Raw genomic sequence first — 27,045 nt, forward strand, 5'->3', positions numbered from 1 at the left:
TTTTTTGGCGTTTGGTTGCAATTACATTTAGAATTCTGAATGGTTATTGATAAATACATGTATAGAGAGAAATGGGGATTAACTTCCACTCGAATCACACTAGGTCATTTTGGGACTAACATGTGGTTTAGTTTTATTTCAATATGTGACAAGGAGTAGGGTCGCCTGTCCAACCTCGTGGGTTTTCTCCGGGTCCTCCGGTTTACTCCCACTGCTAAAGGCCCCTACGCGGAAGCGAATTATTGAAATAAAAAATTGAACCATGTGTTAGTCCCGAAATGACCTTATTTGTGTTGAGTGGACGTTAAACCCGATTTCTCTCTTAATTCAATGACGGAACTTATGATGCAACGAACATGCGTTAACCGTTTGACCACCGAAACCTCGAGGACGAAATAGATAGAGAGAAATGGGGCCTACGATTCAGTTTCAGTTCAATAATTGTTTGCGCCAGGAGTCTTTAGCACCTCATATGGTTAAAGAAGATTTGGTTATTGGTTGACTGAATTTTACAATTACAACCACCAATAATAGATTATATTAAAGGTTTTAATTGCTCATTTGACATTAGAATTGCATCCGAAAATGATGTTTATTTAATGTTAGATTTACGTTAAAATGGTCGGTTAGATTTCCATCATTTTGCTCATCCTTTTAACGAAAATTTAACGTCAGGAAATGACGTTAATCTAATGTAGAGTTTACGTCATTTTTACGTCATATTTACGTCATTTTCTGACGTAAATCTAACGTAAAGTTTACGTCATTTTCTGGCGTAAATCTAACATAAGTGACGTAAACTTTACGCAAAATTTACGTTAGATTTACGTCAGAAAATGACGTAAACTTTACGTTAGATTTACGTCAGAAAATGACGTAAATGTAACGTAAAAATGACGTAAACTTTACGTTAGATTAACGTCATTTCCTGACGTAAAATTATCGTTAAAAAGATGAGCAAAATGATGGTAAACTGACTGACCATTTTTACGTAAATGTAACGTAAATTTAACATCATATTGTTATGTGGGTTTTAAGTGGTCAGATTAGGGATGTGCCCCACTGAAACCAGTCAAATTTGATATTTTTAGAATCGGCTCATACATAGCTAACATTTGGCACCAATTTCATTTATATTACTTATGAGGTAAATTTTGGCCCCCGTCGGCACTTTTTAAGGCAGACAGAAAAGGGCATGGCCCCACTTTTTCCGGTCAGATTTATATTTTTTATATTCATACATTATTGTATGGTAATATTTTAGAAATAATTCTGATCCTATTACTTATGAGGCAAATATTAGCCCTTTTTGGCCCTTTTTGGCCCTTTTTATCTGCCCCTCCCAGCTAAATGCCCCACTGGACCCTCGTAAGACTGGGTGTTTTGAATTTGCTCTATCAATAGCTGCCAATTAATATGGTCAAACCTTCTATTACTTATGCGGCAGTTTTTTCGTCACTGGCTATTAGTGAAGACTCGTAATTCACTGTGAAACAGATTGCATTGTCATGTGTAGAAAGCGACCTTCACCGATCATGTCAAGGCGTGGTTATGCATTTTAATTCCCGCCTACAAATACGTTAGAATTTCTGCTCAGCTAGCTATTAGTAGCTCCTCCCCTTTTTGGTATTTCGCTAGATACGATATAGCATCAACCTCAATTTTCGATTCTCTGCCCATGGTTGTAAATTCCTTACTTCCGGAAAATTGTCAATTGAATGTTGTCACCCATGGTCGTGTAGTGTTGATTCGAAACAGACGATAATAAGTCAAGAAAAGGTGTTTTAAAAATACTTTCTGTCTGTCGTAGTGTAACCAACGTGGATAAATCAGCTGCCTATTTTTAAATACACGAATGTCATTTGTATTTGTAGATGGATACAGGATAGTCATGGAATTATCACAATAATAACCACTGTGACTGTTCCAATTCTAGGTTCCATCAGGACGTGATCAAGATTAAAATAAAGTTATACCAGGGCTGATTTTAGATTCGAATTAAGAGCTAAAAATACAGTGTTGTTATATTTTTGTAATACAGTGTCACTGTAAAATGGCAATATGGGTTTGGTAAATTATATGAGTGTGAATGTGAATAAGAACATATTTCCACTCCACATGAAAAAAAATAATACAGTATTAATTCATCAAATTCGATCTAGCAAAATGAATAATTCCACATCAGGTTTGCAACATGTGTCTCACAACAGCATCAGTGGAGACAGTGAATTACATTGTGGAAGTGGTAGTTTACTTGGACCATTATCTTTGTTTGTACAAGGTCTTCTTGCCTTTGTGGCATTTACATCCCTAATAGGTTTGTATTTAGTTGGTATTCTATCCAAGAATTAAATCATTATTTTAAGGAGGATAGTAATAGTAGGCTGTAGCACAGGCCTGGAAATAATGATTTTGATTGTACGGTACCTGACAAAATGGCAGGCACTAAGTGACTTCTTACTATTTGTCATTTAGAGATATCAATAAAAATATTGCAAACATACAAATATATGTCCGACAAAATGACAGGCACTGAAGTGGTTGTGCCTGACAAATCCTGAATTTGTGCCTGACAATGTCTGTAACAGGTGCCTTAATTCCAGGCCTGCGCTACAACCTACTATTGTTGTGTTTTTTTCTAAAGTGGGGACTATGGACATGTGTAGTTCTGGCTAACTGGTTGCATGTGACAAGGATAGGGCTGTAATAGCTACGAGAACGTAGCTAAAAACGTTGAGATATACTGATGGATTTGTTTTTAGCTACGATTGTATGCCTTTAGTTCCAAGTGGCAAACTCAATTTCTTTATTAATGCATGTAACATCTTTAAAATAAGATAAGTTTATGCTATTATGATTAATTAAACTTACAGAGGCCAATGTAGTGGCACAACTGTCGCCTAACTCCAAATATTCGCGTTTAAATTAATGAAGCGTTGTTTTTGTCTGACGTTCACCGCCATCGAAATCCATTCATAGTTACATTGCTTTAGATTGCCCTTTTAATTGGCTGGTATAAAAGCCTTATATTTAGCCCCGCCTTCATGATGACAGCGTATCGTTTAAAAAGATGGCGGTCTTAGTAACGGCTTAACGCCTCGATTTTAAAAACAACAATTTGTTCCCGTTTCAGGTAGGATTATATGCTTAAATGTAGTTGGGTCTGGCAGAAATATTATAAATAACAATAATCAATCGTTGTTTTTATTAAAAATATTGTCAATTTTGTCTACAAATGCCGGGTGCGAATTGCTCCCGCATGTGCTACGTTGAAGGTAATGGCCTCATGTCTTATTTCGAAACACGGAGGGTTGAGAGATTAAGTTTTTTTATCTAGGGCTGTAACAATGCTCTATCCTCACGATACGATACGTATCGCAGTATTTTTTCTTTCCATATTTACTTAAAAAATAAAAACAAGTACACATTTCATTGCTGGAAGATATCTTTCCTACTTCTCACATGAACAACAGGGGGACATAACTTTGCATGATAATTGAGTTGGAAGAAAACAGATCAGATGGTTAATAAAAATCTGTACTGTGTTTAACGAACTGTGGTACCAGGGCTCACACTGGCTTTCAATTTTTTTCCGCCAAAATGGATGATGATTTTTATATAAAAAAATGTTGATATTTTTTTTCCGATATATATACACAATACAATATACAACAACTTTAAATATATGTCTGTACATAATACATTAGCACAGTTTGAATTTAATAAGATCCTTTTTGTCCCCCGCCTTTCGAAGAAAGCAGGGGACTATTAAAATGGGTTCGTCCGTCTGTCTGTCCGTCACACTTTTTGGGACACAATAACTCTCCTTCTAATTGAGCTAGAATGTTCAAACTTGGTGTAGGTGTTTATTAGGTCAATGCCTTGATGGAATTCGAAGATGAACATTTTCGGCTTAGGGTAAGCAGAGATAAGCAATTTGATTGGTTGATGCTTTGGGACACGATAACTTTAGTTCTAATTAAGTCAGAGTGATGAAACTTGGTGTATAGTTTCATTACATCAATACCTTGACTAAGTTCGATAATGAGCATTTTCTGCTCAGGGTAAGCAGAGCGATAAGCAATTTGATTATCTGAGACTTTGGAACACAATAACTCACCTTCTAATTGAGCTAGAATGTTCAAACTTGGTTTAGGTGTTTATTAGGTCAATGCCTTGATGGAGTTCGAAGATGAACATTTTCTGCTTAGGGTAAGCAGAGATAAGCAATATGATTGGTTGATGCTTTGGGACACGATAACTTAGTTCTATTTAAGTTAGGATGATGAAACTTGGTGTATAGTTTTATTACATCAATACCTTTGGAGACTTTGGAACACAATAACTCTCTTTATAATTGAGCTAGAATGTTCAAACTTGGTGTAGGTGTTTATTAGGTCAATACCTTGACTAAGTTAGACAATGAGCATTTCCTGCTTAGGGTAAGCAGAGTGATAAGCAATTTGATTGGTCGAGACTTTGGAACACAATAACTCTCATTTTAATTGAGTTAGAATGTTCACACTTGGCGTAGGTGTCAATTAGGTGAATGCCTTGATGGAGTTTGAAGATGGGAATTTTCTGCTTAGGGTAAGCAGAGATAAGCAGTTTGATTGTTTGATGCTTTGGGACACGATAACTTTGGTTCTACTTAAGTGAAAGTGAGGACACTTGGTGTATAGATTTATTATATGAATACCTTAACTAAGTTCGATAATGAACATTTTTTGCTGAGGGTAAGCAGAGTGATAAGCAATTTGATTGGTCAAAACTTTGGAACACAATAACTCTCCTTCTAATTGAGGTAGAATGTTCAAACTTGGCATAGGTGTCTATTAGGTGAATGTTTAAACTTGATGTACATGTAGATGTTCATTAGGTGAATGTCTTGACTGAGTTCAATAATTAACATTTCGAGCTGAAGCTAAGCAGAGCTAATCGATTTCATTTGTCGATGGTTTGGGACAAGATAATCTTGATTCTATCTGATAGAGAGTGATAAAACTTAGTGGAAAAAATAAATGTGCGATTAATTAATATGTGTCATCTATTTATTTTGCAATTTCGGCGGGGGACATCAGCCTCACTGTTGGCTTATTTTTTTTTTACTTTAGTCTATTTCAACACCGTACTGCACAATAATATATTTTCAGTATTCTCATTCAAGGATTGTCAATTTTCTATAAATTTATGTGTTGCGTGTACAATAGGCCTATAGTTATTTTCAGGTACCGTAAAGGTATCAGAATCTGAATCCCTGATAGAATGATATAAATTTCAATTATATTTGTAAGAGATGCTTACATTTATACCCATCGTTCACCTTTAGAGCATTTTGGCGACGCTAATATGATACATATTGCGAAATGATTTCTCACTCAAGAATCTTTGCTATTCAACTCTTTCTTACGTTTTCGACCAGTGGTGATGATATAATTTGAAATAATGATATCCCATCGCCATGCTTGTATATCTATGCCGTATATGAAGCCACAGTTCAACTATCAAAATATTTAATTCTCTTTGGCCATTTTGATTACATGTATTGCCATTTTTTTTAAGACGAAATTTTTTTTTTAAATAATCACAGCTTAGATTAATCATTAGCAATTATCAATCAACTAATCATTAATCTAAGACAAATGATTAAGTATTACTCATTGACGCAATCCCGATTATCAGCCAATTTATTAATTGATAGTATTCCGCCACGTGATTGACACTCAATTAATGGTTAATACAGGATAAATACGATTAGAATTTTAAGATTTTTTTCCGCCAGTTCTGAAAAAGAATCGCCAGTACCGCAAAACATTATGGCCAAAATTATCGCCAAAATCAAATTTTAATCAACACTTTCATATTTATATATTTCATAATTGGCGACCGACAGCGTGAGCCCTGTGTGGTACGGAATTTAAAGTACCGGTACCCTGAACCAGGGGCGTAGCCGTAAAATATATATTGGGGGGCTCAGCAAATGAATTTATATAAAATGTTGACAATCGGTGACGCCGGAGGCACGAGGCTGCGCAGCAGCCGATGTAGCGCGATGGGGAGAGTGTGGGAGGGTCACCCTCCCACTGGGGTGGTTTGGGGGGTCACCCCCATAAATTTTTTTTAAAGTTTCAGTCTTCTGTAAACACTGTTTTAGCATATTTTACGGGGTTAAACTAAAACATCACACCAATACAATGTTTATCATGTTTAAGTCAGGGGGTGCCGTATTCATATTTTTTCATGACTTTTACATATTGAATGTTAGCTTGAGTTACGAACAACACAACAATTTTTATGAGGAGGATCCAAATGAAACAAAACTTGATCACATAACTTTAGGTTATGAGGATACATATTTGACAATCACCTTGTTAACTACAATACTATATACATATACACATTAACATTTACAAGAAAGTTGTATAGATATTTAAAGTATTTTGTGTATTATAAATGGATTTAAAAAAGTAAACATATTAAGAGTGTATCCGCGAGAAGACCATATAAAAATCGCAAAAAGTGCTAAGATGGGGGGTCAGAAGTTTTTGATCAAACTTATGGTATGACACCCCCTAGGGGCAAGAGGTAACATGCTGAAGTGGTTACAGTCTGATGTCGCTCTAAAGGACTGTACAGGAATTATTCATTTTATGGGTAAAATTGCGGTTTTCACATGTGTATTTATTACCTTTTTTAAGCACAGACTGCATTCTATGGTGGAATAGCAACCTTCTAATTTTGACCCTGTCTGATAAAGCGGGTGGTCAACTTCTACCCCAGCACTAATTTGAAAAAAAAAATCAGTACATACTAATTTTGTGTGGACTTGTTTTAGGGTACCATATTCACATTGTCCTTATAGTGCAGAAAAAGATACACTGTAACTTTTTCTTTCATGGTCGCAAGTAGAATTTCTTTTGTTGGTTTTGAAGTGCTAAGCACATAGTATCCATAGGTGTAAAAAAAATGACTAGAATGCAACATACTTAAAATATACAGCTTATTGAAAAGTGCTAAAAAAAAGCTTTTGTGATACATTTTTTTGCGAATTTAATTAGAGAAATAAAATTTTTGACTTTTATACGTTTTCATCATATCCATAGCCATTATTTGTACCATGTTGTACTCTATATAAGTGTGTATTTGTATTTATTGTATATTTGGTATTGTCGTATTGTTCCTTTAACATATTTGTTGTATTGTCTCTTTAAGATTTCATTTTCAAACAAGTTACCGAAAATGGCTACAAAATGTTTAATTTCAGAGCATGTTTCCACTATTCATTTTGGGACACATCCACTGATTTCTACAATACAGAAATGTGGAAGCTTAAATATTAACGGCAACGAAGCCTAATTGCGTCGAAGTGGGTGACATTGAACAGTGTAGTATGGTAGCTACAGCTCTCGGGCACCGTCAGCTGCACCTTCAGGGCCGGATTTAGAATAAGAGAGGCCCTAGGCAAACCCCCTGAACAGGGCCCACGACATGGACCTTGGGGCCCTGGGACAAGCAACTCTGTGAGAGGGTGGGTCGGGGGAAGTCATGCGGTTGGTGGTTCGAATCTCACTTTTAGGTGAATTTTTCATTTTCGTTGGATTATTTTATTTAAAATAATGTCTATTTGAGAGTAATGGATATGTTTGTTAAGATTGAGCACGTCGAAACTCCAATGGAAGGTCGTGGACAACTGCAGAAGTCAATTCCCGTTGACGCCAGATGAACCATGAACGATTACAGGCCTTTGAAAGTATTTTTTTTCAAGATATTTTTATAAAACAGATACTAATGTATTTTAGGGCTGGTAGTAAACAACATATGAATGAAAAGGAAAATAAATTGTTAGTTTTTTTTTTATCTACTACGGTTAATTATCTCCAAAATAGGGAAATTACAGGTTAATTTCATGGGTTATTGTTTCCTTTACCTAGTTTTTGTCAAGTCGATTCCGGTCATTTTTATTTTTTGTATCAAATGTTGGGAGGTTGCTTGTTCACGTGAGCATAAATTTTTTAAACCCACCCCATGAAAGAAGTAGCTATAGGGCGTCAAACTTTGGGTGACGAAAAATGGGGAATTTAGACAGGCTTTGATATCCAGCCCGTATACAGATCTCGTTCGCAAGAATCGTCTGAAGTTAATATTGTGGTAACAGCACTAAGTCATCGATAAACTGTTTGAGTTTGGTCTTTCTGCTACGTATAGTAAAGGTGTAAGGACTTGCCAAAGTTGGTATTTGAGAAAAGACAGATTTTGGCAATTTCACCATATGAAAAATGTTTTTTCAATTTTCTCATACAGGAATTGAAAGATTTATCTAATATTGCACATTTATGTGTTTTGGGACTATCCCAACTTATAAACCAAATTTGGTCAATATCTGTGATTGAAGCCTTAGCACCTTCTGCATGGTTTTCTTGCGGACACGCTCTTAATGAAGGGGTTATTAAATTACATTAGTAGCTTGTACTGTATGTATAACTAGACACAATTTTATGGAACACAATTACTTTTCACTTCACACATGTTCCCGGATGATTCTCTCTGTGTTTTATTTTAGCAACGTAAACCATATTGGGATATGTACAGGTTTTATACAGATAGAATCTTAACTAATCCTAATAATTTTTGTAATTAAATAGGATTTAGGGCCTACTAATACTATGTAAATTTTGGGGGGTCCAAGTATATTCAGACCCCCCCCCCCCCCCGAAAAACAATTGGGGGGTTCTCCCCCCCCCCCCACAATCCCCCCATGTATGACGCCCATGCCCTGAACCGATCCGTGGCATGTATACCATGGAATACCGCATCACAGTATATCAAGCAGCCCTAGACAAGGGGTATCATGGAGGCTTCTTAACTGTGTGGGTTTTCCTCAGTCCCCTCACCCAATTTAGATGCAGATGAATTAAATAATAGTAAGCTTCCAGCAAACTATTTGAACAAGTAGATGTTAGGGTCGATCATTAATCAGACCAACTTTAGGAGAAAAGTAAAACTTTGATATAAGATATTAACAACATTGATACATACTACATGTAAATTAAATGTAGTTGTCTGCTAAAGCTAAGTAATTAGGTCATCCTGAATTAATTCAGTCCTACATTTCATTTTAACATGGTCATGAATATAATAACATTTTTACAGCTTTCAGATTTGAAATGAACACTGTTTCTAGTTAATATAATAAAAATATTCTTTTCCCCAAAAGTTGACAAAGACTTTAACCTTTTTGTTCAGTCAATATCATAATATACCATCTGTTGTCATTGATAATATTGTACATTTAAAAGATCAAGAGTTTTAGAGAAAGATTATTTTAAAAATCAATGAAATCTATACATGTACATGACAGCATATAGTACATGTAGATGTACTTGTATTACTGCCTTATTTTTACCTTAAGTTTTAATAGATTATTTTACAACCCAAACCTTGGACTATTTATTCTGTTATTTAGTCAATATTGTGTCAATATCAGCATTTAAATTAGAATTTAAATATACATGTACATTTACTTACTACATGTACATATGAATATTTTAAAAAAACCAAAAAAACAACCCTTTTTCCTGGATTAGATAAGCATATGTAATAACATGATGTTGATATTTTTATAGCACTTTTTAAATACGCATAAATCATTTTATGTGCATGTAGAATCTGCATACATTAGTGTTGAAAACTAGCTTATTGAAAAATAGAAATATCATTAATAAAGAATTTTGGATGGGAGTTGAACAATGAAGGATGTAAAGATTTATGTTTTAGATTGAAGCCTTGTCATAAGCTTTAAACATCTTAAAATTGCAGTTGTGGCATACTAGTTTAGGTGATTTAAGAGATGGTGATTACGGGCCCAGTGACAGTGGTAAAATTTTCATTTTTCTTGTTTCTTTTGTTTTCAGTTAAAAGATATTGTGAACCTAAACACTCAAGACGCCCATGGAAAATATGGTATATACTATTTGTTTTAATTTTTTTCCTTTAATAAATATTGTCAGTTTCTGACAATTTCATGTTCAAGCTGTAAAATATTTGTTACATTTTAATAGAGATCAGTATGTTTAGTATGACGGCAATGTTTATGCAACATATTTTAAAGAAGGTGGAAATGTAGTAGATATGTATGGAGATACTATGATACTATGAAAACGCTGCCCTTTTACAAATGGGTGATTGTAGATTCCATTTGAGAGATGTACTTTAATGTTGTAATTCTGAATGTAACAACATCAGAACACAATGATCATGATTTTTATGGTGTTGAAATTTGGGTATAAGCTGTGGGTATTAAAAAGCTAGGGTCAGTATTACTCCTACAGTTCTGTGGAAGACGTAGAGATATGTCATGGTTGAAACCCAAACACTAAGAACATGCCATTGCACGAATTCAAGAGGGCATGAGTACAAGACCTTTCGCCCAAAGATTTAGATGCCATCCCAGTACCCTTCTGAGACTGGCCAATTGTTTCCAGCAGACAGTCTACTAGATATTGATCAAGGCCTAAATGGCATTGTGTGACAATACCTCAACACTGTCTGTCAAGATCTTCAAGATACATGTAGCACCAGCTTCCTGTACTTCTACTATTGTGAGGGGTCCACATGGAATCGTCATTGATGCCACGTTCATCGCCAACTATGCACCGTCAGACTGTGTGCCAGACAGTCTTAGAAAATTAGAAGTGACATGTACATGTATCTGTTTCAAAATCAACTCAGTATTGTGTTTCCACCATTCCTTTCTTTTACCGTGCAGTGAGCGAAACGAATAACGGACAGGAGAGCTAACAATGAAGCTCCCTAAATTTGAAAAGGGACAGAAAAACACTCTAAGGACTTTCCATTTCCTGTGAGCTTCTATTGTGAATGAGCTTTTAGGAATTGCAATCCAAAATTTGTAATTTTTAACATTTTTATACGCCCACATTGAAATGTGGTCGTATATTGTCGTCGCGTCCGTCCGTCTGTCCGGCATCCACAATTGCTTGTGGACGCTCTAGAGGCTAAAGTTAATATCCGATTTATATACAGTGTTTAAGGCCATGAGACGAAGAAGCCTATTGATTTTCAGCGATTTTCGATAATTACTGCCAGAGTTGTGGCCCTTGATCACTTCAAAAAATCTTGTGGACGCTCTAGAGGCCAAAGTTAAAAACCGATTGACTTTAAATTTATACACAGTGTTTAAGGTCATGAGACGAAGAAGCCTATCGATTTTCAGCGATTTCCGACAATTACTGCCAGAGTTATGGCCCTTGATCACTTCAAAAAAATCTTGTGGACGCTCTAGAGGCCAAAATTAATATCCGATTGACTTTAAATTTATACACAGTGTTTAAGGTCATGAGACGAAGAAGCCTATTCATTTTCAGCGATTTTCGATAATTACTGCCAGAGTTATGGCCCTTGATCACTTCAAAAAATCTTGTGGACGCTCTAGAGGCGAAAGTTAATATCCAATTGACTTTAAATTTATACACAGTGTTTAAGGACATGAGACGAATAAGCCTATTGATTTTCAGCGATTTCCGATAACTACTGCCAGAGTTATGGCTCTTGATCAATTCAAAAAATCTTTTGGACTCTCTAGAGGCCAAAGTTAATATCCGATTGTCTTTAAATTTATACACAGTGTTTAAGGTCATGAGACGAAGAATCCTATTGATTTTCAGTGATTTTCGATAATTACTGCCAGAGTTATGGCCCTTGATCACTTCAAAAAACCTTGTGGATGCTCTAGAGGAGAAAGTTAATATCTGATTGACTTTAAATTTATTAACAGTGTTTGAGGTCACGAGGCGAAGAATCCTATTGATCTTCAAAGATTTCTGATAATTACTGCCAAAGTTATGGCCCTTGATCACTTTGAAAAATCTTGTGGACGCTCTAGAGGCCAAAGTTAATATCCGATTGACTTCAGATTGATACACAGAGTTTAAGATATTGAGACGAACAAGTATATTGATTTTCAATGAATTTTTATGACTTGGAACAGCTTAATCCATCAAACAGTATTAAAAGTTTTGTATACAAAATGTTAGCATGGGGCAGAACTTTATAAAAACCAAACAAATTCTAATGGTTTTCTGAGTTGTTGCTCTTAATCAGATTTTAGTGTATTATAAATGTTTCATTACTGAAAAAAGGAAAAATATGCGACAACTCTTGTTGACTGCCCGGACGATTTAGCTGCTGTGGGCATATGTTTCGTTGCCTGGCAACCTATCTTTATTAATGCAATCTGATGAGATCAGATCAGAAAAGGACAGCATCTTTTATAGTTATTATACTTTCATGTCTAATAGTAATAACAATATCCCATCTTACAGGTTTTTTGATACATCGAAACAAGCTCTTGGTGCTGCTGTTATACATTTTGCCAATGTTTTTTTAGCTGATAAATTTCAGGGTGATCATAATGATCCTTGTACATGGTAGGTTTATGGTTAAACTTTTACTTTTTGTGAACAATGTAAATACAGTTAAATTTCTAGAGGATTGACATTGAGGTTATTGAAGTGAGAATATGTGTAAAATCAGTGAAGTTATCTGTGTTATGAGGGGAAACATTGTGCCTCGCTTGCCGAACAAAGCATGGAACTATTCAAATGGTTCCGGCTGTCTCTCTGTCCATCACACTTTATGGGACACAATAACTGCTTCTAATTGAGGTAGAATGTTAAAATTAGGTGTAGGTCTTCAATGATGAGCATTTTCTGCTAAGACCAAGTAGAAATAAGATTTTGATTGTCAGGACAAAGGTATGGGACTCAATGACTCATATAATGAAATGTTATGGACCGCGGTCAACAGATTTGTAATCGATCTGTAGTTCAACGGCTGTTGAAGATTAGCCGTAAAAATGGATAATCGAGACTTTGTTTATTATCGTAACAACGGTAACAATGGCAATCGAGGCTACAGTGTTATTGAAACGAGGATTTCTCGACTTGGGGTGAAGTAATTTGACTGCAATTTTCAGCATATTTCTTTTACATTATCTATTTTTTAACTATTATAGCGAGAACTGTCAGCTCTTTATCTAATCTTCCATGATTCTTTTTTAAGTAAGCTCTCATTAATTATCTCTATTTCAGGTATTTTATTAGTTTTCTGTTAGATTCTACCATTGGTTTAGTAGTTATTTATATAGGTTTAAAAGTTACACAGATAATAGCCAGAAGAAAACAATGGAAATCTTTATATTTTGGTGTTTATGGTGAGTTCTTAAGTTCTAGTCATGGCTTTTTATACGCCCACATTGAAATGTGGTCGTATATTGTCGTCGCCCCCGTCTGTCTGTTGGTCGGTCCGTCCGTCGGTCCGGCGTCCACAATTGCTTGTGGACGCTCTAGAGGCTAAAGTTAATATCTGATTGACTTTAAATTTATATATAGTGTTTAAGGCCATGAGACGAAGAAGCCTATTGATTTTCAGCGATTTCCGATAATTACTGCCAGAGTTATGGCCCTTGATCACTTCAAAAAATCTTGTGGACGCTCTAGAGGCTAAAGTTAATATCTGATTGACTTTAAATTTATACACAGTGTTTAAGGTCATGAGACGAAGAAGTCTATTCATTTTCAGTGATTTTCGATAATTACTGCCAGAGTTATGGCCCTTGATCACTTGTGGACGCTCTAAAGGTCAAAGTTAATATCCGATTGACTTTAAATTTATACACAGTGTTTAAGGTCATGAGACGAAGTTTCCTATTGATTTTCAGCGATTTCCGATAATTACAGCTAGAGTTATGGCCCTTGATCACTTCGAAAAATCTTGTTGACGCTCTAGAGGTTAAAGTTAATATCAGATTGACTTTAAATTTATACACAGTGTTTAAGGTCATGAGACGAAGAATCCTATTGATTTTCAGCGATTTCCGATAATTTTTGCCAAAAATCTTGAGGACGCTCTAGAGGCTATAGTTAATATCCGATTGATTTTAATTTTATACACAGTGTTTAAGGTCTTGACTTGAACAGCTAAATCCATGATGTTAAAAGTTTCGTATACTAAACGTTAGCATGAGGCAGAACTTTATAAAAACCGAACAAATTCTAATGGTTTTCTGATAATTACTTAAGGCAACACAAATAAAATAACTTGTTTCTCGGGCACCGCCCGCACGCAAAATTGGTTGCGCGTGCAGTCTATTTATTAGTCTTGATGAAAAAAAATAAATATGTAACGCCCGCCCGCACATCGACAAGCAAGTCGTAAAAAAAATATCCCGCATGTACCTACATCCGCCATACATGTATATCTATTCAAATGTATTAAAACTGATTCAGATGAACATGCTGTCTTTTTTATCCGAACAATGGCGAAGTTTGGCAGATTTGCCTTTTTTATTGATATCGAAAGAACCTCCATTTTGTATCACGTGATATTAATTACCTCCCCTGATAAACTAGAATTTGATTCGTGTTAAAAGTCATTGGCGACAATATTTCAATCATTCGATCGTAATCGGCTCATTATTGCCGGCTTCAGTCGGTCCTTGTTTGGAAAATCCTATTGATAAAATAATGAACCGTAGAACAGGTTAATTAATTATAGCTAAGAATACGATACGATGACGATAGTCGTCATAATGCATACCTTAGAATCTGGGTCATTATTAGCACATTTACGGTAGTTTCGATAATCCGGAAAATAATAATTGGATTACCGATTTGATGGTTTTACTGACCAGTTGTTAGTTAGATTTAAATAGTCATTCAATATAAACACCGGATAGAACACCGAATATCCTGAGAAACACACCGAATATCCCAAGAAACAGTATTTCCGGCAATCTCCAATACCGATGACACGGTGTGACATGCATTGGTTGGAATTCGGTAAATAATTATAAATAAACCGGCGATACTAGATTTAGTTTTAAATACTGTTTACCATGATTATTATTTTTGATACACCTGGTGAAAGAGGCTTAGTTTTTAAAAATATTGTTGTCTTTATGGAGGGCTATTACATAGTCGTATATGGAATTTTATTTTAAACCAATTTCAATTATGTGAATTAAATATGGAAAATTATTTTCCTTTCAGTCAGTGTTCAGTCTCAGTGTTTTAGTAGACTTGATTTTGGGTTTATGTTTTAAGTATGTACAATAAAGTTGAATATAACGGAAAGCAAAAACGTAAACAAGTAATGACTTTCTCATTTAAAAAAAAAAAAAAAGAAAGACCGCCCTCCCGCCCCAACAATTTTCAGCAATAGCCAAATTTTATTTTGCACCATCAATGAGTAAAAAAAAAAAAAGAAACCGCCCTCCCTCCCTACAGTTTCAGCTGTCAGTTGCCCGAGAAACAAGACATTTATTTTGTGTGGCCTAATGAGTTGTTACTCTTAATCAGATTTTAATGTATTATAAATGTTTCATTACAGAAAAAAGTAAAAATATACGACAACACTTGTTGACTTCCCGGACGATATAGCTGCTGTGGGCGTATGTTTCGTTGCTTGGCAACCTATCTTATAATAAGAAAAAGTTTAATTCAAAACAAATTTTAAAAATAAAATAAAATTACAGAAATTTTCCTCCATCTTTTTTTCTGACACTATACCTGATCTGGATGTTCACTGCACATATACTAATCTGGATAGTAGACATATTCAAGTGCATAGCCGATTTTTTTTAATTGTTCCAATGTTTGATTTTTGCATTGGATTGTTATTATTCATAAATTCCTCTTACTGCCATTTGGCAAATATAGCCTTGCTTCCAACTGCAAAAAATCATGCGAAACATATAATGTTTTTATTTTTACAGGTGACCCTCCAAATTGTACATCATGGATAGGACAATGCCTATTATATATTCTGGTTGTGTTGGTAGAAAAATTTCTCATGACTTTGTTAGTGCAGTTCCGCTTCTGGACAGATGTAAGTGATAAAACTTATATTAGTAGAGATACATGTAATACAAACAAGCCAGAATAATTTATCTTCATTAATCAGCTTTTAATCGTACTAATTGATGAATATGTATATGAATTTAGAAATTGTAACAGTCTTGGTATTTGTAATATTCTTGAATAATGAACTTTGTTTAGCTCTGTACCACTTCATTTACTATAAACAAACATTAATTTGATAGCCAGGCAATTTAAGAAGTAATGTTCATTTACTATAAACAAACATTAATTTGATAGCCAGGCAATTTAAGAAGTAATGTTTACAAGTAAGGATAGATAGCCTATCTGATAATGTGATGGTTTGTAAGATTCAATGAGTTTGTAGATGACCACAAAATAGTATGTTTTAACTCCATGCAACTCGATATGGTTGTTTTTTTATGAATTAGACAATCTTATTGATCAAAATCTGTGAAGTAACCTAGTAATCAAATAATACCTGTAGGTATAGAAATCTATCCTTCCACTATCTATACAGTAGAATACAGATGAGATTAAGTATTTAATTTATGAAATTTTAATTTTCTTTCCAGGTGCGCAAGTTCATTATGACTCCAATAACGGAACCACAATTTGAATTAGTGATAGTTATGTTTCTTGTGCCCTTAGTTGTAAATGTAAGTATAAATATTACTAGTATTTACTTTTCAGAGTTGTTGGTAGAAATTACAAGATTATGAGAATTATAAGACAGTTGTTGTTGTAATACAGAAGATGTAGATCTCTGTTCTGCCTACTGATTTCTTTCCGGTTTGTCAAAGTGAGTCGGAATGCACATTATCTAATTTTGAACTAGAGACAAAATAAGTGAAAATATTGATTTTGATCGAAATTGAGATTTTCACAAAAATAAGTCTATAAATATACTCTCGATAGACACAAAAGATCAAAATTGCAATAAAAGATTTTAGAACACCTTTATTTGGACATTTTGTAAGAGTACCATATTCTTAAATCTGCCCTATTTCTTAAAATTCTCAGCGAAATTAGTTATTTTTCTTCGCTCGCAGCGGGACGACCGGTCATTCCCCTTGCATAAGCGGAGAATTTCTAGTTTACAGATATGACCAAAATATTGCTGATGAATTCATTTTGAACAGATACAATCGAGGTTTAAAACCCCTAAAAAATGTAAATAAACTCCACTTGTTGCTACCTGTCTACACAACTCTTTTGCTGATTGGCCAAGACACTGTGTGCAAAGTATTATGGTTACGTGCCTGGCTCGAGCGGACAATAGATATTTGGTTTTGGCGATAATGTTTTTGGGTACCTACATGCGATTCACTCTGATAAGTGTCAGAAAAAAAATTAATTCTGATCATATATAGATTGCATTTGAGTGTTCGTCAAAATCACATGGCAGAATTATGTAAATTAATCGACAAGCGGGTTTCATTGAGTAATACTAATCAACTGTCATGGATCAAGGATAAAGCCGTCAACAACTAATTATTACATGCGATTAACTCTGATAAGTGTCAGAAAAAAAATTAATTCTGATCATATATAGATTGCATTTGAGTGTTAGTCAAAATCACATGGCAGAATTATGTAAATTAATCGACAAGCGGGTTTCATTGAGTAATACTAATCAACTGTCATGGATAAAGCCGTCAACAACTAATTATTTACTCTGAATAATTAATCCAAGCGGTGATCATTTGATATATCATTTCATCTTTAAAAAAATAATTTATAGGCCTTAAATGGAAATAAACAAAATGGCCAATAATTTTCTTTTCAAAGAGAATTTTATTGATAGCTGAATTCTGTTTACTGTCGCTTCTTCATACAGCATGCAAAGTAAGGAATGCATATTGGATATTATTGTTGTCTCCCGCCTTTCAAAGAAAACAGGGGACTATTAAAATGGGTTCGTCCGTCAGTCCGTCCGTCCGTCCATCCGTCTGTCCGCCACACTTTTTTGCGACACAATAACTCTCTTTCTAATTAAGCTAGAATGTTCAAACTTGGCGTACGTGTTTAGGTCAATGCCTTGATGGGGTTCGAAGAGGAGCATTTTCTGCTTAGGGTAAGCAGAGATAAGCAATTTGATTGGTTGATGCTTTGGGACACGATAACTTTAGTTCTGATTAAGTGAGAGTGATGAAACTTGATGTATAGTTTCATTACATCAATACCTTGACTAAATTCGATAATGACCATTTCTGCTCAAGGTAAGGGGAGCGATAAGCAATTTGATTGGCCGAGACTTTGGAACACAATAACTCTCATTCTAATTGAGCTAGAATGTTCAAACTTAGTGTAGGTGTTTATTAGGTCAATGCCTTAATGCAGTTCGAAGATGAACATTTTCTGCTAATTTGATTGGTTGATGCTTTGGGACACGATAACTTTAGTTCTAATTAGGTGAGAGTGATGAAACTTGGTGTATAGTTTCATTACATCAATACCTTAACTAAATTCTGCTCAGGGTAAGCAGAGCGATAAGCAATATGATTGGCCGAGACTTTGGAACACAATAACTCTTCTTGTAGAATGTTCAAACTTGGCGTAGGCGTTCATTAGGTGAATGCCTTGATGGAGTTTGATGATGAATATTGTCTGCTTAGGGTAAGCAGAGATATCAATCTGATTGGTTGATGCTTTGGGACGTGCCGAAATATAACGATTCTCGGGTGGGAAAAACATTCTGCCATTGTTTAATTACACCAAAGCCAAAATGCACGAAAGTGAATGTAAGCATTTCTTGCCAATGAAATTGACATTTCTATAGGGACTCATATTTTGATACCGTTACGGTATGTGAAAATAATAAGGATCAGGATTTTTATTATAATAAGTTATATGATAAAATTAAAGATGTTACTGATAACTGTGAGTCAACAATAATTTTAGAGGGAGATTTTAACAACATTATTGACAAAAATTTAGATCGACTAGGTGGCAATTATCGCATTAAAAAGAGAAAGGACAAGATATTATCTTAAAAATTATTAAGGATTTTAATTTAGTTGATATATTTAGAACTTTGTATCCTAATATAAAACAGTTTACTTGGAAAAAAAAATCCCCTCCTATACACAGCAGAATAGATTTTTGGTTACCATCTCAAAGTTCTTTACAAAATATTCATGATACGAAAATAATCCCATGCTTTCTTAGTGATCATTCCGCGATACAGTTAGTTCTGAAAATATCAGATTTTAAATGCGGACCAAACTTAAGGATATTTGACTCATCTCTAGTCTCTGATCAAAGTTACAAAAATTTAATAATAAACTCATTACCAAATTGGAAAAACGAATATTTCGATTATTCTGACAAACGAGGTTTGTGGGACTATTTGAAATATAAAATTAAAGAATGTACAATTAAATACAGTAAACAAAAACAAAAAGTCAAACAATCATTGAAGCAATCTCTACTGAAAGAATACGAACATCTAGAATCGAACCTCGAAGGAGGTAATCAAAGTACCATCACTCAGTTTGAACATGTTAAGGAAAAACTGGAAACCCTGTATAGACATGAAAGTGAAGGTGCTCCAATACAGGCTAAGGTCAAGTATTACGTCGAAGGCGAAAAGAATACTAAAACAGACTGCTATAACATTAAGTAAATTATTTAACATCTCCAATAATGAAATTATTGATAATCCTAATGAGATCATGAGAGAAATCGAGAGGTTTTGTAAACAACTGTATTCCGAGAAATCCACTAATAATAATGGAATTTCAAAATATATTAATAACTCAAATTCAACTCCATTTCTTGACGATTACGAGGCTGATTGTTTAGAACATAAGTTGGATAATTAAGAGTGTAAGTTTGCAGTAGACTCGTTTAAGTTTGGTTCTTTGCCGGGTAATGATGGACTGACTGCGGAATTTTACTTGTGCTTTTGGCCTTCAATAAGCTCAGCTGTTCTGGACTCATTAAATGAGGACTTTGAACAAGAATGCCTCTCGGTAAGCCAGCGTCAATCTGTTATAAAACTAATTCCCAAACCCAAAAAGAATAAATTAGAACTAAATAATTGGAGACCGATAACTTTAATTAATGTTGATGTAAAAATAGCCAGTAAAGTTCTCTGTATGAGATTGAAACCTTTTTTAGAAAAACTTATCAACCCTAGTCAAACAGCCTTTGTACCGGGGCGACATATTTATGAAAATATAAGAATTTTAGATGATTGCTTTAGCTTGGCTCAACAAAGGAAAATTACTGGCTTTCTCCTGGCTATCGACTTCACTAAAGCATTCGATTCCATAGCACACTCATATATGTTTGAAATTTTGCGCTATTTAGGTTTCAAACGGAAATTCATTAGGTGGATCAAAACACTGTAGTAAAACATAAAATGTGCAGTTATAAATCAAGGCTACACAACAAACTATTTCCCAATAGAGTGCGGTGTTAGACAGGGCGACCCAATGTCAACAAATTTGTTTAATTTAATTCTCGAAACGTTATGTACATATATTAGAAATGATAGTAATATTTCTGGTATCACATTTGGTAATTCAACAATAAAAATTATCGCTTTCGCAGATGATGTCACATGTTTATTACGTGACTATAAATCAGCACGCCATTTAATAGAAGTTTTAAATCAATTTAAACTCATTTCAGGTCTATCAGTTAACCTTTCAAAAACAGAAGCATTTGATCTTAACTCGAAAATCCCTGACCTTGAACAGCAAATAAAAAAACTAGGTTTGTCGCCTATGTACCTCCTCAATTAAAATCCTTGGCATTCATTTTTCATCTGACACAAAAATCCGTAATCAGTTGAACTTTGAAAATAAACTTAATGAATTAAAAAACATTTTAAATAACTGGAAATTACGAAATTTGACATTGATGGGTAAAATAGTAGTAATAAAAACATTCTGTCTTTCTACACTTTCCCACCAACTACAGTCACTTTATTTTCCTAATTATATTGCCGATAAATTAAACAAACTTTTATACAGTTTTCTTTGGGAGGGACAAGATAAAATAAAAAGGGACGTGATTTGTAAGGACTTCTCTCATGGTGGTTTAAAAATGGTAGACATCCACAAATATTTAACATGTAAATCCTTCTTTTGGATTAATAAGATATTCACAGACAATACTAGCCTATGGTTTAAAATATTTTCATTCTGCATTTCACCATACTCTTATCTGGAAGTAATTATAACCCTAAATATGCAAAATTTAGTATTAATTTCTATGAACAACTTTTCACAAACTGGTATACTATATACAATTCAAAAATCGGAGATATGGTTCCAATAACAAATCAAATAACGTATATTAATAAAAACTTGAATAACAAAACAACCAGTGACACATTACAATTCTTGAGTAGGAATTTAATATTTATACAGGATTTCCTTAACTATCCAGCCACAGCACTTAAGTCCATCGAAAGATTCCTTTTTGGGGGTTTGAAACTTGCAATTTGTAAATTATGCAAATATTACAACATAAATATTGAAAACGAAATAATAGATATCTCGTTTGCGAGCATAGGTGATTATAAATTAAGAATATACACTGATATAATAAATAATTTGAAACTATTTTATAATGTTCATTCAGACACTTTAAAGTCAAAGGATATCTATTTTAAAAGAATTAATGCGAGGTTTATTAAACCCACTGCTATATTAAAATGGGAAGAATATTTAGGTAGACAAATAGATGAAAAAACTATAAAATCCATATTTAATTTAAGTCATAACATTTGTACACATATAAAAGTTCGAAATTTCCAGTTTAAATACATACACAAAATAATATACACAAATAATCGATTATTTAAATTTGGAAAAGTAGCTTCGAGTCTATGTGATTTCTGCCACAGCACGCTGGAAACTGAAGAGCACCTATTTATTCAATTCCCTTATTCTCAATGCTTGTGGAATACTCTTAATGGCATCTTAATTAAAAATAGAATATACAGTAATCTATCTCCTTCTGTCATACATTTTGGATATTACAATTTACATGACGGTGTTAGCAAATTGAAAACAAATCCCAGTTAGAATTCATCAATTATGTAATCCTTCTGACAAAATACTTCATCTTCAAATTAAAATGCACAGGTAAAACACCGTTCATCGAACATTATAAGGCTTACATAAGAAACAAGCTTGAACTTGAACTATCTGCAAATCCTAATTTTAGTTCGAAATGGCAATATGATGTATCGTAACTCTGATTCCTTGATCATCCCGGTACAGTGTATACTATATTATTTAAGCCTGTGAATTGTACCCTTATGTCAATCCATGTACTTTTGTAAATTGAATTCATGTATTATTTAGCCAATAAACTTATTTTAAAAAAAAAAAAAGAAGAAAAAATTAATAATCTCCTCACCACTAGCTGGCACTAAGGAATTAATTGATGCGATTATTTCACCAAAATTATAATATACAAAACATAGTATAGATTGTTCTTCAGTATAACACTACCATGTGAATATGCCGCATGTGTTGTGGATTTTTCGTTATGAAAAGAGTGCATTTACTACAATTTTCGTCTTCAGCACCCCTGAAAACCCCTGGAAAGATATATTCAATGACAAAACAGCAAATAAATGGCCTGTTTGCTACGGGATTTTGTTTTGGAACATACCAAATCTTTGACTTGTTTTTTTCTCAAAACTTACTTTTGTGAGTTGGGTAGCTTCAAATGGACACAGCTCAGTCATTACATCAAACTATACATTGAAGGCAGTGAGTTGGAGAATGTGAAAATAACAATAACTCAATTTTCAAAATTTCCTCATTGCGACTCATTATGCCACGACGGGTCACATATTATTGTGTCTTTATGAAAGTCAATTTTTACTTGTGACTGTGCTAATTATATGACCAGTTCAAAAAATCAAAACAGAACATTGCATCCATTGCATTTAGAGACCCTTAATTATTATTTGTATGTGACATATGCATTTGTGAAAACATTCGCAAGATTTAGCTTTGAAGTTGTTACAGAACGTAATAATTAATTTTTATACGCCCACATATAAAAATTGCTTGTGGACGCTCTATAGGCTAAAGTTAATATCCGATTCGTCATGAGATGAAGTAGCCTATTGATTTTCAGCGATTTTCGATATTTACTGTCGGGAGTTATGGCCCTTGATCACTTCAAAAAATCTTGTGGACGCTCTAGAGGTCAAAGTTAATATTCGATTAACTTTAAATTTGTACACAGTGTTTAAGGTCATGAGAGAAAGAAGCCTATTGATTTTCAACGATTTTCGATAATTACTGCCAGAGTTCTGGGCCTTGATCACTTCAAAAAATCTTGTGGACGCTCTAGAGGTGAAAGTTAATATCAGATTGACTTTAAATTTATACACAGTGTTTAAGGTCATGAGACGAAGAAGCCTATTAATTTTCAGCGATTTCTGATAATTTTTGCCAGAGTTATGGCCCTTGATCACTTTGAAAATTCTTGTGGACGCTCTAGTGGCTAAAGTTAATATCCGATTGACTTTAAATTTATATACAGTGTTGAAGACCATGAGACGAAGAAGCCTAGTGATTTTCAGCGATTTCCGATAATTTTTGCCAGAGTTATGGCCTTGATCACTTTGAAAAATCTTGTGGACGCTCTAGAGGCTAAAGTTAATATCCGATTGACTTTAAATTTATACACAGTGTTTAAGATCTTGAGACGAACAAGTATATTGATTTTCAAGAATCTTTATGACTTGAACAGCTAAATCCATGATGTTAAAAGTATTGTATACTAAACGTTAGCATGGGGCAGAACTTTAAAAAAACCAAACAAATTCTAATGGTTTTCTGATAATTACTTAATGAGTTGTTACTCTTAATCAGATTTTAATGTATTATAAATGTTTCATTACCGAAAAAAAGTAAAAATATGTGACAACTCTTGTTGACTGCCCGGACAATATAGCTGCTGTGGGCGTATGTTTCGTTGCCTGGCAACCTATCTTAAGAAAAAGTTATTGAATATTTTTAAAACCAACATGTTTTGTGTCATATCTCAAATAAGGGACTTGTAACATGTGTCTCATTTATCTACAAGATTATGCCATGATTTGAATGTGGGCGGCCTGAAGCTGGAGATTGCTGATACTAATGACTAACAGAATATGTCAATATGTTTGATACTTGATTTTCAATGTTGACATACAAGACTGTTTGTCTGAATCATCGAGACCAGTAACTCGTTGAAAGGCCTATTTCCACCATTAAGATTAGTCTTGTTTAACTTTCATGAAAGGTTAATTCTCTCAAACTCTTTATTTCAGGCTTTTATATTTTGGGTGGTAGATAACTTCCTCAAACGAAGTATACAAAGTGCAAAAACAATTTATGTGAATTCTGACGAAACATCTGTTAAATTTTACAAATCTTCAGAGAGACTCAAGTGTTATAACAGAATAGAAAAAGCAGAGGAATCAGATGTCTTTCTCTCAGCAGATGAAGATGCTGATGGCAGACAAAAAAATAATGATGCATCAGAACGACTTCTGCACCCATAGATCTAAAACATTTGTATGAATAGGAATAAAAACATATTTTTTTATAAATCCAATTTAACTATAATGTGTAAATAGGTTTTTAAAACATAAAAGATGTGAAAAATTTAAACTTTACTGTGCATTATGACAGATATATCATGAATGATATACATTTATTAAAGTCTTACACGAATAGTACTATGTGTGTGTAATCGGGTTACACCCTAATTAGTCAGATGAGAATGTTTGTGATAGTTCATTTGGTGTGGCTCATACAATAAATAGTTGCTAGTTCATCGGATGAGATCATTCATGTAATTTTTGATAGTTTGTCCGATGAGGTCAACTGAAGAGATCATACATTGAATTTTTTTTTATAGCTGATCTTGTGAGGTCATACACTAAACCTTTGGGAGTAAAGGTCATACACTAAACACTTGAGAGTAGAGATCATACATAAATTTGTAATAGTTCATCTGGTGAGGTCATACACTATACACTTGAGAGAAGAGATCATACACACATTTGTGTTAGTTCATCTGGTGAGATAGTGCACAATATAGTTTAAAACATTATACACAAAATAGTTGATAGCCCATCTGGTGAAATAAAACCTACACATTAATTAGGTCATCTAATTCAGCCACGCAGTCTTGTTATATAGATATCATGATTAATAATTCTGTTTTTTAAATCCACTATGTTAGATAGATTAAGAAGCTACCGTCATATATAACTATAACTTGGATTGGAGGAGGCAGTGTATTTCATTTTCTGCTAATAGTTTGTCTCCCTTACAACATATATTACAGTTACCTTCATCATGAATAAAATAAACTATTACTTTTAGTATGGTAGACATACTTTCATTTATTTGATGTAACTTGACAGAAAAATTGCTGTAACTCTGACAAAGCAATATTCACTGTGTATGAAATTTTAAGTACAGTAATGGTATTTGACTTCCATATTACATAGTCTTCACAAGCCTTAGAGCAAATCAGATAAAATGTCACAGAATTCCTATAAAATTTTATGATCTTGAAGATAAAACAGTATTTAGATTTACTGTGATATTCAGTTGCTCTGTTCAGTGAAATATTTAGTTAAATACATCCAATATTAGGGTGACCCACCATAAATAAATATCTCCAAATATCTTGACATTTAAACCACAATATTTATATATATACCAAGCCTTAAATCAGTTTCGCACATTTATAGTCACTAAATAAACGGTCATGTTATACTTAATAAGCTATGACCATTTAACCATCTATAAATAATACACTTAAAGATAATATCCTTAAATGACATTTAGAAGTATAATATTCATAATAACACAACTTTATGGATTTACTACTTCTTGGTTTATTACATGCAACGTTTCAATACTCTTACAGGTATCTTTATCAAGCAATGATCAATAATGAATAACAACCCACATTTATAGTACATTCATGAGTAAGACAATAACAACATAACATTAATTAATGGTTATAACAACAACATTTCCCTTTGAAAATGACTTCACGATCTCTCTTATTATATTAACAGATAAAACGGGGACTGAAGCCACCGCCAAGAATTAATAATCATACTATCAAAACCCCTTAGTACTATCAAAACATCAATAAATAGGTTAATTTTCTTTGAGTATGTCGTCTAATAATATGGTACTTTAACTTATGTGTATGTAATAAGCATAATCAATCGGGTGATTACGCTCTCCTCCTTCGTTATGATCCTAATCTTATGACATAACACTCAAACCATTTCCCTATGTATAAACCACAATAACAACAAATGTATAATCATTTAGCATTTCTTTAACCATGTCACTATTAATCAATGAAATCTATTGTTAACTATTGATTTGTAATGGAGGGCCCCAATCTACCTGCATTACGTTAAAAAGTTATTCCATACATTTGATATTGCTCGACCATTATCTTTATTCATTTTAGGTTTATGTCTTCGTATTTCTAAGGCTTCCCACAAAACTCTCTTTTTCCATACTTTAATGTTCTTTGTCAGCACCTCGCTACTAGCAAAAGGATTAAAGTTTATACCAACTACATCAATAGTACCTAAAGAATCCTTTATAACTCAGATAGAACAAGGACTACAAAAGCTAGCCCCAGGTGGTAATATTGATTTTACAAGACACCAAATTAGAAAATTAGTTGAGAAACCCATCAACCGAAAACCAAACCTAACGAAAAATGAAAGTAAGGCCATCAAAGAATTAAAACATAATAAAGAAATATCTATTGTACCAGCAGATAAAGGGAAAACCGCCGTTATTATGGATACAGATCAGTTAGACGAAATGGTGAACCAAACCCTGTCAGATTTAACAACCTATAACAAGTTACCAAAAGATCCAACGCAGAAACTAGACAGAAAACTTAAAGCCACCTTAAAAATACTCAAAGAATCAGGTGAGATCGATACAGAGACATATGATAAACTCAATATCTTGCACCCAACAACACCATATGCCAAAGCTCAAGTTAAAATACACAAGAACCCGGTCAAAGTAAGATTACTTATCTGCTCAAGAGCAACCACACAGCCAGATACCTGTCAAATTTACTGTCTGAATTAAAAGTCGGCAGAATCATATATTAAAAATAGTAA

At 33.8% G+C, this 27,045-nt stretch overlaps 1 protein-coding gene across 1 annotated transcript; it reads left to right on the top strand.

Annotated features, from left to right (window-relative positions):
* The first annotated feature begins 1,707 nt into the window (after positions 1–1,707).
* LOC126828398 (store-operated calcium entry regulator STIMATE) lies at positions 1,708–25,719 on the top strand. The gene is made up of 7 exons (XM_050558188.2): positions 1,708–2,317; positions 9,912–9,960; positions 12,339–12,443; positions 13,107–13,228; positions 15,791–15,903; positions 16,469–16,552; positions 24,190–25,719. Exons 1-7 carry the CDS (start codon positions 2,062–2,064, stop codon positions 24,421–24,423), a joined length of 963 nt encoding a protein of 320 aa, XP_050414145.1. The 5' UTR covers positions 1,708–2,061; the 3' UTR covers positions 24,424–25,719.
* Positions 25,720–27,045: the final 1,326 nt, after the last annotated feature.

Source organism: Patella vulgata, chromosome 7 (genome assembly GCF_932274485.2).
Source record: "Patella vulgata chromosome 7, xgPatVulg1.2, whole genome shotgun sequence".
Lineage (NCBI taxonomy): Eukaryota > Metazoa > Mollusca > Gastropoda > Patellidae > Patella > Patella vulgata.